Source organism: Montipora foliosa, chromosome 3 (assembly GCF_036669935.1).
Source record: "Montipora foliosa isolate CH-2021 chromosome 3, ASM3666993v2, whole genome shotgun sequence".
NCBI lineage: Eukaryota > Metazoa > Cnidaria > Anthozoa > Scleractinia > Acroporidae > Montipora > Montipora foliosa.
Genome location: NC_090871.1, coordinates 566935 through 579434, shown reverse-complemented (window position 1 = coordinate 579434; position 12500 = coordinate 566935). Strand labels below are relative to the sequence as shown.

Below are 12500 nucleotides of genomic sequence, written 5' to 3'. Positions count from 1 at the left end.
GGCGATCTGCGGCACACGGTCTGGATGATCGGGATAGTTGAATCTAGTTCTACTTTCCCGACCATTCCGACGCTTCCGACTTAGACAATTTTTAGTGGAAACGCGTGTCTGAGATGATCTGTGTTCTATCGGCGACACACTATGGTTCGCCTTGAAACACGTCCAATCAGACTTAAAGTGCGCTCCTTTTTTCCCCGCTTCGCAGATGATTAGTGGTACGCTTGTCTGCAATCGCTTCAGATTTAAATGGAAACATTTGCCTCCTGTGTTTACGATCGTCTGCGATAAGACCGACGCAGACATCATCCGATGGTCGCAGACCGTTACAAGTCATATGGAAACCAGGCTTTAGCCGATCCAAATTAGACCGGTCGTTCTGAATTGATTCAAACGCCGTACTTCACATGAACTGAATTCAATGAATTCGATTTGGATCATGTGAAGGAAGGCGCCTGAACCGGGCCTTGTCTCAAGGTTATTTAGCCGAGCACGAGCTCTACTAATTGCAGCCTCCCACGCAGACACTCGTACTCTCAGATCTATGGCACCAGTTCCTCCCCCACGAGGGAATAGGGAGCTTTAGCAACGACGACGGGAACGGCAACGAGAACGTCATGTAAAAACATAAATTCACGTTATTGCGATCACTTCGCGACTATTCCAAGCTTTTTAATATGACAAAGGTGTGGCGGTCCTTCAGGAGTTAAACCGTTACGAGCGGCGCTAAATTTAGGTGAGAAAAATGAAAATTTATCTCCAAGTGCTGACGTTCTCCGTAACACCTCAAACTTGGTTATTTCACGTTGTTGCTTTGCTGACGACGGCAAAGAAATGGACAAAAATGAAAAACGCACGTGCGGGGCGTGCTAAGCTATTGTTTTTGCCCACTGAATATGCAAATTTGTGACGTTCTCGTTGCCGTCGCCGTTGTCGTTGCTAAAGCTCCCTAATAACGCGTGAGGAAGCCCTAAGAGTGTCTGCGTGGGAGGCTATATTAATTGGGAAGACTGATTCAACTGAAATCCGAACAAATCAAATTAATGCAGTACGAAAGACAACCCGAACAAAGTCAATTTCATGGCGATATTCACCAGAGTTAGACGGATGCTATTGCTATATTTCGATTTACTTCAAAATCATCATCAGGCAAATCAAGGTTTACAGAGCGCGTGATTTAAATACAGGAGACTTATTTAAATAATGATAGTTCGCGGCTAGCTTTTAAGCCAGAGTTAATTGCAGACTGCTTAGTTTTTATATAGAAAGCTTCTTTAAATATAAAAATATTCCAGTTGTTGTCCATATCAATTATACTGGTATTGTTCCTGATATAAATCGAAATATAGCAATAGCCTCCGTCTAACTCTGGTGAATATCGCCATGAAATTGACTTTGCTCGGGTTGTCTTTCGCACTGTACTATTTGAAATTGTCGTTTGGTCCCGGATTTAAATCAAAGTAAGTGTTGGTTTTTGTTTCGTTGTTCACGGTCCTTTAACACCATCGGTTTCAAACACAGGCTTATCACAGTTCCATTTTATTCAGTAGCATACGTGACGAGGAGTGCGTTCGAAATCTAAGAAATATGTATGTGCTCATAAGTAATAATTACAAAGCAGAAACAAGGTCTTAAATATCAAATGTATAGTTACCCGGTGGCTTCTCGATCTGCTTCCGCTTACAACGAAAATGTTCACAATCTAACGAGCTACTGTGACGTAAGCCATTATAAGTTTAGAATCTTCATATTACAGTGATTAAGTCATTAGCGTTAGTCTCGAACGACACACTCCCCCGCTCGAAGAAAAAAAAAATTTTTTTTTTTACAGATTTTGAGTTAATGATCAGAGTCAACAATCGATTAGTTTGATTTGTCTCTATTGTCCTCTTCTGGCAGTAATACTATAAGACGGTGGACAGCTCGTTCAACAGTGACATAACCTCTCCCATCGTATTTAGTCACAGGTTCACCTGGCCTGGGATTCTTGTACTGTACCTCTACTTTACGAACCTTTCCGTCTTTCCCTGGGTAAATTTTTGACACTCTACCGAGTTTCCACTGTCCCCTGATTTGGTTTGAGTCTTGCATCAAGACGATGTCTCCAACAATCATATTGCGTTGTGCAGTGTGCCATTTTTGTCTAATAATAAGGCTGGGGAAGTAATCTCTTGTCCATTTTTTCCAAAAGCTGTTAACGATGCCTTGAATGAATGCAAATCGATGTTGTGGGTTGGATGTAAATTTGAAAGGTCCACTTGGCACTCTGGCAGTTGATCTTCCTAGTAAAAGGTCGTTGGGACATAAATATGTTCCATCATCGGGTGATGTTGGATGTCTGCCAATGGGTCTCTCATTAATCAAATTTGCGATCTCAAATAAAACTGTCTGTAGCTCTGAAAAGGTCAGAATGCTTTCATGGATGGCTGCGGCAATAGCTCTTTTGACTGATTTTACAAGAGCCTCAGAAATTCCGTTTTGCCAGGGAGCATCAGCTGTTGTGAATTCCCACTGGAAACCTTCTATGTTTCCGAATGCTTGTAATTCTTCCCAGTCCCATCCTCTGGTAACACTTTTCAGTTCTTTATTAGCTGCAACTAGCTGAGATCCGTTATCGGAGTAAAGTTTGAATGGATAACCTCTTAATGAAACAAATCTTCTCAACACCATTAAAAACTTTTCAGTGCTGTAATCCGCTGTAAGATCTAGATACACGGCTCGTGTTCCTAAGCAGTTGAAGATAACTCCGTACGCTTTTCCTGTCGTTCGTTTTCTTACTTCATCTTTAATCTTGAAGGGACCAAACAAGTCAATAGCTGTGCAATGCCAGGCTGGAGAGGGCTTGAGTCTCCCCTCTGGAAGTTCTCCCATTACTTGCTCACTTAGTTTTTTATCAAGCTTTCTGCATATGATACAGTTGTATTTGATTGATTTCGTCATCTTAAGTAGCTTTGTAATCCAGAATTTGGAGCGAATTTTACTGGCAGTTGTTAATACTCCGTAATTTCCCCTGTTATGGACATATTCTGCGTAGAGACGTGAGAAGCGATGCTCATAGGGTAATAATATAACTTCGCTTTTGTTGTAACTCATTTCCATCCAACGGGTGGCACGACCTCCCACGACATATATTCCATCTTTACGTAGGCGAGGACATAGACGTTTGTATTTTCCTGCCTTGAGTTCTTCGTGCATGTTCCTCTGAGCTTCTTTGATCCACAGATCTTCAGCCTTCATGAGATCTTCTGCAGTGGGTTCCCTTTTGACATCAAAGAATGTAGGTTTCGAATCTGTGTGATACATCGACAAAACTCGCGCTGTCACTCGTAGCAATCTCTTATAGTTGGAATAATTGTTTATGTTGTGAATCTGAAAGACGTTCTCTGGTTAAAAATTGGTTAAAAATTATAAGCTTTCGGCTATCTATCTATAGCCTTTAACGAATGAAATATAAGAAGCACGAATTAAAATATATACGAAAAGGGGTGTAAAAATTCGATGCGGGTGAGAACTAAAATATGAATAAGAATGAACTAGAAAAAATTACAATAAAATAGAGTATTGTCTCGGTAACGGTTTAGAATTATTGTCCGCGTTAACAGTTTTAGCGGTATGCCAGGATTCCAAGGTTTTTCTAACACGGTAGTTGCCTTTGTCAATCACGCATGCATTATTAAAGTCAATAGAGTGGTCATTCTTCCATGCATGGCTGGCAATGTTTGACCCTTTCGCGAAATTTTTTAGGTTTCTTTGATGTTCTTTTTTCCGCGTTAAAAAACATCTTCCAGTTTCGCCAATGTAACTCCACGGACAGTCCGAGCACGGAATTTTGTAAACAACATTGCATTGTTGGTCCAAGGGCTGTCTTGTTTTTGGGGATGGGAATTCTTGCTGAAGGGTTTTAAGTGGTTTGGTGACGACTCGAATTTCATGTTTGCGTAATAATCTCATGAGGGGCTCTGTCAAGCCGCTAATATATGGAAGGCACGCAAATCCATGGGGTGTATTCTGTGGGTCAACCCAACTAAAGAACATTGCTACCAATTCTTCTGGTGATGGTACAGTTGGTGATGGTGGCTTCTTTCTATTTTTGGAAATATAAGAGATGACTGAGGACGGGTAGCCATTGGCTTTTAGTGCATCTGTGACATAGTTGGTCTCGCGTGATTTTCCTTCGTTAGTGCTTGGGAGATTAGACGCACGGAATAACAAAGTAGAGGCCGTGCTGATTTTGTGTTTTCTCTCATGATGTGAGGAGAAGTCTAGATATCTATCAGTGTGGGTTGGTTTTCGATAAACGTCAATGACAGCAACACCATTTTTTCTTGACACTAAGGTGTCAAGGAAGGCAATTTGTCCATTGTTCTCTTCTTCAATGGTAAATGTGATCTTAGGGTCGACAGCGTTTAAGGTGTCGTGGAAGGAATGGACAGCAGCTTTCTTGATGACAACAAAGCTGTCGTCAACGTATCGTTTCCAAATCCTTGGCGGAACAGTGGCGGAGCTGATGGCTGACTCTTCTATCACTTCCATACAGAGGTTAGCGACGATAGGGCTAACAGGGCTGCCCATGGCACAACCATGAATCTGCTTGTATGTGCGATTATTGTAGACAAAATAGTTGTTTGAAAGAGTGAAGTCAAGGAGAGAGATGATGTCGTCGGTAGAGAGGTTTGTTCTGGTCTGTAGTGTGTTGTCACAGTTCAGTTTATTGCGGATATAATCGCAAGCTTTATTCACTGGGATAGCTGTGAAAAGGGACACCACGTCAAATGACACCATGACTTCGTCGTCCAAGATTTCGATGTTAGCTACTTGTTTCGCGAACTGGGAGGAGTTGAGGACAGAATAACCATTAAGGTTCTGTATCGGAGAAAGGATATCTGATAGAAACTTGGATGTGTTATAAAGGGCGGAGCCGATACATGAAACGATTGGTCGAAGAGGGCAGCCAGGTTTATGGTGTTTAATAGAGCCACGAATGGCAGGTAGAGAACCATCTGTGGAATGAAGTTTGCGATAAGTAGCTTCGTCAATCTTATTTTCTCTTTTTAGAGCGAGGAGCTTGCTGTTCAGTTCTCTTTCAATTTTGGTGGATGGCGACTTGTAGACTTGTTGATAAGTGTCCGGGTCACTAAGTAGAGCTTCCATCTTGGTGTCATAGTCGGATCTGTCTAAAACAACGAAACAGTTCCCTTTGTCAGCTTTTGTTATCACACGTTCAGGATCATTTTTTAAGTCCTTTAGAGCTTTTTGTTCAGCTTTCGTGATATTTTTATGTGGTGGAATTCGAGCTCTATGGAGTAAAGAAGCCGTAGTGGTTCGTATGGCGTCCTTCGAGTCATCGGGGAGGCGGGAAATGGCGGCTTCAACCTCAGAGACAATGTCTTTAACAGGGATGTTTCGTGGTGTTGGGGCGAACTTGGGGCCTTTCTCAAGTAGTAAAGAAGCCGTAGTGGTTCGTACAACAAGTCTACAAGTCGCCATCCACCAAAATTGAAAGAGAACTGAACAGCAAGCTCCTCGCTCTAAAAAGAGAAAATAAGATTGACGAAGCTACTTATCGCAAACTTCATTCCACAGATGGTTCTCTACCTGCCATTCGTGGCTCTATTAAACACCATAAACCTGGCTGCCCTCTTCGACCAATCGTTTCATGTATCGGCTCCGCCCTTTATAACACATCCAAGTTTCTATCAGATATCCTTTCTCCGATACAGAACCTTAATGGTTATTCTGTCCTCAACTCCTCCCAGTTCGCGAAACAAGTAGCTAACATCGAAATCTTGGACGACGAAGTCATGGTGTCATTTGACGTGGTGTCCCTTTTCACAGCTATCCCAGTGAATAAAGCTTGCGATTATATCCGCAATAAACTGAACTGTGACAACACACTACAGACCAGAACAAACCTCTCTACCGACGACATCATCTCTCTCCTTGACTTCACTCTTTCAAACAACTATTTTGTCTACAATAATCGCACATACAAGCAGATTCATGGTTGTGCCATGGGCAGCCCTGTTAGCCCTATCGTCGCTAACCTCTGTATGGAAGTGATAGAAGAGTCAGCCATCAGCTCCGCCACTGTTCCGCCAAGGATTTGGAAACGATACGTTGACGACAGCTTTGTTGTCATCAAGAAAGCTGCTGTCCATTCCTTCCACGACACCTTAAACGCTGTCGACCCTAAGATCACATTTACCATTGAAGAAGAGAACAATGGACAAATTGCCTTCCTTGACACCTTAGTGTCAAGAAAAAATGGTGTTGCTGTCATTGACGTTTATCGAAAACCAACCCACACTGATAGATATCTAGACTTCTCCTCACATCATGAGAGAAAACACAAAATCAGCACGGCCTCTACTTTGTTATTCCGTGCGTCTAATCTCCCAAGCACTAACGAAGGAAAATCACGCGAGACCAACTATGTCACAGATGCACTAAAAGCCAATGGCTACCCGTCCTCAGTCATCTCTTATATTTCCAAAAATAGAAAGAAGCCACCATCACCAACTGTACCATCACCAGAAGAATTGGTAGCAATGTTCTTTAGTTGGGTTGACCCACAGAATACACCCCATGGATTTGCGTGCCTTCCATATATTAGCGGCTTGACAGAGCCCCTCATGAGATTATTACGCAAACATGAAATTCGAGTCGTCACCAAACCACTTAAAACCCTTCAGCAAGAATTCCCATCCCCAAAAACAAGACAGCCCTTGGACCAACAATGCAATGTTGTTTACAAAATTCCGTGCTCGGACTGTCCGTGGAGTTACATTGGCGAAACTGGAAGATGTTTTTTAACGCGGAAAAAAGAACATCAAAGAAACCTAAAAAATTTCGCGAAAGGGTCAAACATTGCCAGCCATGCATGGAAGAATGACCACTCTATTGACTTTAATAATGCATGCGTGATTGACAAAGGCAACTACCGTGTTAGAAAAACCTTGGAATCCTGGCATACCGCTAAAACTGTTAACGCGGACAATAATTCTAAACCGTTACCGAGACAATACTCTATTTTATTGTAATTTTTTCTAGTTCATTCTTATTCATATTTTAGTTCTCACCCGCATCGAATTTTTACACCCCTTTTCGTATATATTTTAATTCGTGCTTCTTATATTTCATTCGTTAAAGGCTATAGATAGATAGCCGAAAGCTTATAATTTTTAACCAATTTTTAACCAGAGAACGTCTTTCAGATTCACAACATGTCTCATCCTGGTTACGGTGCAATTTTTAAACATAATTGTTTATGTTAATTCTGGTTACTATATCGTCCTTTATAACTGCAGTCGCAATTCTTACGGTTTTCACCATGTCCGGTAATTGTTGTTCAGCGTAATTACGACTTATTGGCCATTCACTCTCGGGTTGGTTAAGGAATGTGGGTCCATCCTGCCAACTACTACCAAAACCAAGCTCGCTCGGTTTCTTGCCTCTCGTTAACCAATCGGCAATGTTATACTTGCTTTCGACCCAGTACCAATCTTTAGGATCAGTGCCTTCTTGAATTTCCCCTATGCGCGTCGCGGCAAATGTGTTGAAACCATAGGAATCCTTTTGAATCATAGCATGCACTATTTGGGAATCAACGATATGGTAGAATTTCTGGAAATGATATCTGCACTGCTGTTGTACGAGCACTTTTAGTCGTTTGTTGATTATTGCTCCGCATAGTTCTATGCGGTCAATAGACATCTTCTTAATCGGGGCAAGGCGGTTTTTGGACAGAATCAGGCTACTTTTAAACAGGCCACCCTTTAGTTCCCATCTTACGTAAGCACATGCGCCGAAGGCTTGGCTGGATCCATCGCTAAAGATAATCAATATTGGATCTCCGACTGTATCACGTGGCTTCATGCATCTTTTAAATTTGACATTGTCCATCTCATGTAGTTCTTTGAAGAACATTATCCAATCTCGTTTATTCTCCTCCGGAATAGGATCGTCCCAGTTCATCTTGATGTCGCTTGCCCATATCTGACGCATCATTATTTTCGCTCTCACTGTGAAAGGTCCTGATAATCCGAGCGGATCGTAGATGCTATTAACTTGTGAAAGAATAATGCGTTTCGTTAGCTGTTCTGGAATTTCGTAGGGGAGCGGATTAGTCTTTGAATCTGTTTCGATGCGCAACTTGTGTTTCTTACGTGAAAAGTTTAGTTTAACTTCAAAGCATAAGTAATCCTTGACTGGATTCCAGATTATTCCGAGGACTTTCTCTGTCGATGTATTTGGCTCGCTAGGTATAGCCGTTTTGTCTTGATTTATAGGATCATCTGAAAATATCCAGCCCTTGACTTGGAATCCACCCTTCTTAAGCAAATTCTCAATATCGCTGGCAATTGTTTGCGCTGTTGGTAGGTCCTCAGTGCTGTCAATGATGTCATCCATGTAAGTATTATCTTGGATAATTTGTGCTGCTTGTGGGTACCTTTCTCTTCCCATCTCAGCGGTTTTTCTTAGGGCTACTGTCGCAATGGTGCCTGACGGCTTATCACCAAATGATACTCTTTGTATGATATATGTATCTGGTTCTCTCGTCGTGTCCATATCTCGCCATAAGAATCGGTGGGTGTGCTGATCTATTGGCTTCGTCTTTACGGTATGGTACATCTTCCTGATATCACCCATCAATGCTACTTGGTTCTCCCTAAACCGTATTAATACTCCCACTAGATTGTTGAGTAGATCTGGACCTTTTGCCCAATATTCATTAAGTACATGGCCATGTACTTAGCGCTACTATTGAACACTATTTTAACCGGTGTAGACTTCGAATCTGGTTTGAGAACTTCATGATGCGAGATATAATGTATGGGGCCTTTGTAACTGTTTAGTTCTTCTTTACTGAGTTTACGGGCAACATCCCTTGCAACCATATCTTTTATTTGCATATCGTAAATTTTGGCGTGCTGAGGGTTCTTGAGGAGCCTTTTCTCCGTAGAGATCAGCGTTGCCACGGCTACTCGCCTATTATCTGGGAGGGCAGAAGGGTTTTTGATCCAAGGATATTCTGCAATCCATCGACCATCCTGATAGTCATATTCGAGATTTTTGTCGATCAGCTCAAGTTCTCTTTCCTCTTTAATGCTGTACTCTTTACTCCCAATGGGACATCTCCCGCATTTACATCCTCCACAGCGGGGTTTACACTCGATTCCAAGATTTTCGATGTTGTAGAAATCCTCTACGTTCGCTTTCATAACATGAAGGACTTTTACATCACTGAGATTAGGTTTCACACTGGTTTCCTTGATTAATGGGTGTGTTCCTCCTATGCATCGACCGAAGCGATTCTTCAGAAGCAGCAAGTGTTCTGAGTTTTGCTCTCTCTCAGGGTGAAATCCAGCGTATTCATAGCCTATTAGGACATCGATTGCTCCGGTAGGGCGCACAATTTCTTCCTTTGAAACGTTTTTGAACAATTGCACTATACCATCAATATTTATGCTTTGAATGTCTGAGGTGATCTTGTCGATGCCATAAACGTCAAACTCGACAATTTGGCCTTTTTTGTCAATGAGACATAGCCGGTACTTTTCTGGTGCAATCTTCTCGCTTTTCGCACCCACTTTTACGATAGACAGCTCTACCCGTATTCCCTTTAGTTTCTCTTCCCGTGCCCTTTTGTTTGTGATGAGTGATATGGAAGCCGCGTTGTCCCACATGACGTTTACGTATCCTCTCTTTGTTTTTATTCTTTGAAGTTGCAGGAGACATGTACCGATTTGTGAGTTGCTGCAGATATTTGCTGACGCTGTGACTTCTTTTCTTTCCTCGTGGATGGTTCTATGATGTTTTCCCGCGCAGTCGTTTATGCCACAATTTCCTTTTCTTTTACAATCATGTATGCGATGTCCTCTTTTCAAGCATGACCAACACGCACCCTTTTCCTTTAACATTCTTTTTCTTCCATCTACTGATTCGGACAGATATAATTTACATTCACTTGTCCAGTGCTCAGCGTTGTTGTGGAACAAGCATTTAGAATTATTCGATTGTCTTTCGTCAGTGTATTCTCTCGCGGTTGCGTGATGCGCGACTGCTTTAGACATTGCCGTGTTAGAGTTGTAAGCCCGAAGTGCGGCACAATCATATTCTATGGCTCTCTTTTGATTTAGTAAAAATCGTAAAAGGCTAGGAAACTTGTTCATCTTGTCAACCATACTTGCATCTGAGCTGACTGATTGAGCCCACTCTCTCCTTATATCCATCGGTAATTTTCTTTCTATAATGCTTACAGAACTGGTCGTTGTAATCTCTGCCTCAAGTCCAAGTCTTCTTAGGTCTCTGTATCCGTCCTCCAACATGTTTACAAATTCGACGAGTCGTTTATCTTCTCCTTCTCTGATGATTTTGGTTCGTCGAATACTGTCAATGATCACATCTGCAACCTTGGCGGGGTCTCCGTACTTATCATCGAGGCGTTTCCACATTTCGTTAATTTCATCGTCTACACTCTTTACTGTTTCGTAAGGTTCTTTACCGAGACAGGATCGTAAGACGTACGAAACATCGCCTTTGTCTAAGGTGGGCTCAACATGCCTTTGGAAATCTCTTTTAAACTGTGGATATTCTCGTATTTCACCATCAAATTTGGGCAATTTTATTTTCTCCAAGCTAAGGTTGGTCGTTTTTTCCTTTATCGCTTGCTTTGATTCCTTTAGTTGTTCATCTTTAGCAATTTGCACATCTAGTTTTTCAATTATCCCGTTGTACTTTCTTTGAATATCGTGAATCCATCTGATTTCAGATTCTGCTGATTCTTTCGTCAGCAAATTAAGTAGCTCCTTATTAGTTTGTTTGCATTCCTTAAATGCTTCTTCAAGTTGGAGCTGAAATTTTTGGATGGTAGAGATCGTACCCTTATCTGATTCTAGGATGTTGATAACGCTTTAGCACGATGTTTCAAAAACAACTTGTGCCGTGCTTCTTCTTATAGCTGTTTGATCAATTATTCTCTGTATTTGCTCGCGCTCTTTGTTTCTCACTTCTTCATGCTCTGCTTCTGCGCGCTCTCTAGATTCTATTGCTACTATGTCGTTTATGTAACTCATCTTCATAGTCATAGCTTCCGTGAATGATTCTTGGACTTCCGTTATCCAGTTATCGGCATTTTCTACTTCTTCGTCAGTCAAATACATGGCGTATAAATCGTGTTTGCTTTCTAAGAGTCCCCATGCTTCTACCAGCTGAGAATAATTGCTTTCGATAATCTCTCTGTTTCTCTTGTCAGCGATAGATTTGAGAAGCTCATTCCTTTTTCTTGTGAATCTTCCTTTAGCAGATCTTCGGATGATTTTTGCTTCTTCCGCGGCCGACATCTTTTTGCCCACGGTGGTTTTGCTATTTGCTAAACGGATTTCGAATGTTTCGTTGTTCACGGTCCTTTAACACCATCGGTTTCAAACACAGGCTTATCACAGTTCCATTTTATTCAGTAGCATACGTGACGAGGAGTGCGTTCGAAATCTAAGAAATATGTATGTGCTCATAAGTAATAATTACAAAGCAGAAACAAGGTCTTAAATATCAAATGTATAGTTACCCGGTGGCTTCTCGATCTGCTTCCGCTTACAACGAAAATGTTCACAATCTAACGAGCTACTGTGACGTAAGCCATTATAAGTTTAGAATCTTCATATTACAGTGATTAAGTCATTAGCGTTAGTCTCGAACGACACAGTTTTTGAGGAGAGGAAGAAACCGGAGTACTCGGGAAACCTCTCAGAGCAGAGTAGAGTTCTTACGCCCTGTCGTTCTTACCAACAAACTCAACTCACATATAACCTTGCATACGGAACCCGCGCCCGCAGTGCGCGCGGCAGTCAAAACCGTGCTATCCTGTCAATCATTTGCCCTTTCACCGGAAACAGTGCATTTCGGTTGTGCGTGTCGATCTACCGCCGTCGAAAGGAAGCGATTACAGTCTTTATTCGCGAAGTTAACTCAAATAAATACATTATCAATACGGTTTTGCCGTCTTCTTACACTTGACTCGAAAATACCAGCCTGAATTCGTCTTAGATTAGTTAGAAAAAGCACAAATAAAAGCCAAAGCACAACAGCTTACGTTCGAATTCTGCTCGCCGACAACCCATGTTTGTTGACAAAAAAATTGCCACAAAATGTTTTAAATGGTTTTCTGGCTCTCTATTAATAGCGCTCACGTGCATTTTAAATGGAGTATCGGGAAAGAAAAATTGTCAAGCTGATATTTGTTTCGTATAAACATACCTTTTCAAGTAGCGAAAATTTGTATAAGCACTACAAAACTTTTACTATCCATTGCCCGAAGGAACACCTTTGAGAAGCTGCAAGGAAGCCGCTGATGAATTTTGCACAAAAACCTCGGCCCCTAACACCGGAAAGCCAGACTTGGAAGTTTTTCAGCGGAAGGCTCATTAAAGAAGAATTTCTAGAGCTTGCCCTCCCGCAGGTCGCCAGAAAGGTGCAAACAAGCTGATTCATGTCTGAAAAGAGTA

General features: G+C 41.7%; 5 protein-coding genes across 5 annotated transcripts; 1 reads left to right on the top strand and 4 right to left on the bottom strand.

The window, feature by feature from the left end:
* Nucleotides 1-1860: 1860 nt before the first annotated feature.
* LOC137995106 (uncharacterized) lies at nucleotides 1861-3300 on the bottom strand. Its single transcript, XM_068840688.1, has one exon. It carries the CDS (start codon nucleotides 3298-3300, stop codon nucleotides 1861-1863), a length of 1440 nt encoding a protein of 479 aa, XP_068696789.1.
* Nucleotides 3301-3540: 240 nt separating this feature from the next.
* Nucleotides 3541-5484, bottom strand: LOC137995105 (uncharacterized). Its single transcript, XM_068840687.1, has one exon. The coding sequence runs from the start codon at nucleotides 5482-5484 to the stop codon at nucleotides 3541-3543; it is 1944 nt and encodes a 647-aa protein (XP_068696788.1).
* A 314-nt stretch (nucleotides 5485-5798) lies between these two features.
* Nucleotides 5799-7037, top strand: LOC137995104 (uncharacterized). The gene has a single exon (XM_068840686.1). The coding sequence runs from the start codon at nucleotides 5799-5801 to the stop codon at nucleotides 7035-7037; it is 1239 nt and encodes a 412-aa protein (XP_068696787.1).
* A 211-nt stretch (nucleotides 7038-7248) lies between these two features.
* On the bottom strand, nucleotides 7249-8565 carry LOC137995103 (uncharacterized). Its single transcript, XM_068840685.1, has one exon. It carries the CDS (start codon nucleotides 8563-8565, stop codon nucleotides 7249-7251), a length of 1317 nt encoding a protein of 438 aa, XP_068696786.1.
* Nucleotides 8566-8687: 122 nt separating this feature from the next.
* Nucleotides 8688-11339, bottom strand: LOC137995102 (uncharacterized). Its single transcript, XM_068840684.1, has 2 exons — nucleotides 11007-11339; nucleotides 8688-10850 (listed from the first exon to the last, which is right to left on the bottom strand). Exons 1-2 carry the CDS (start codon nucleotides 11337-11339, stop codon nucleotides 8688-8690), a joined length of 2496 nt encoding a protein of 831 aa, XP_068696785.1.
* Between the last annotated feature and the right edge of the window lie 1161 nt (nucleotides 11340-12500).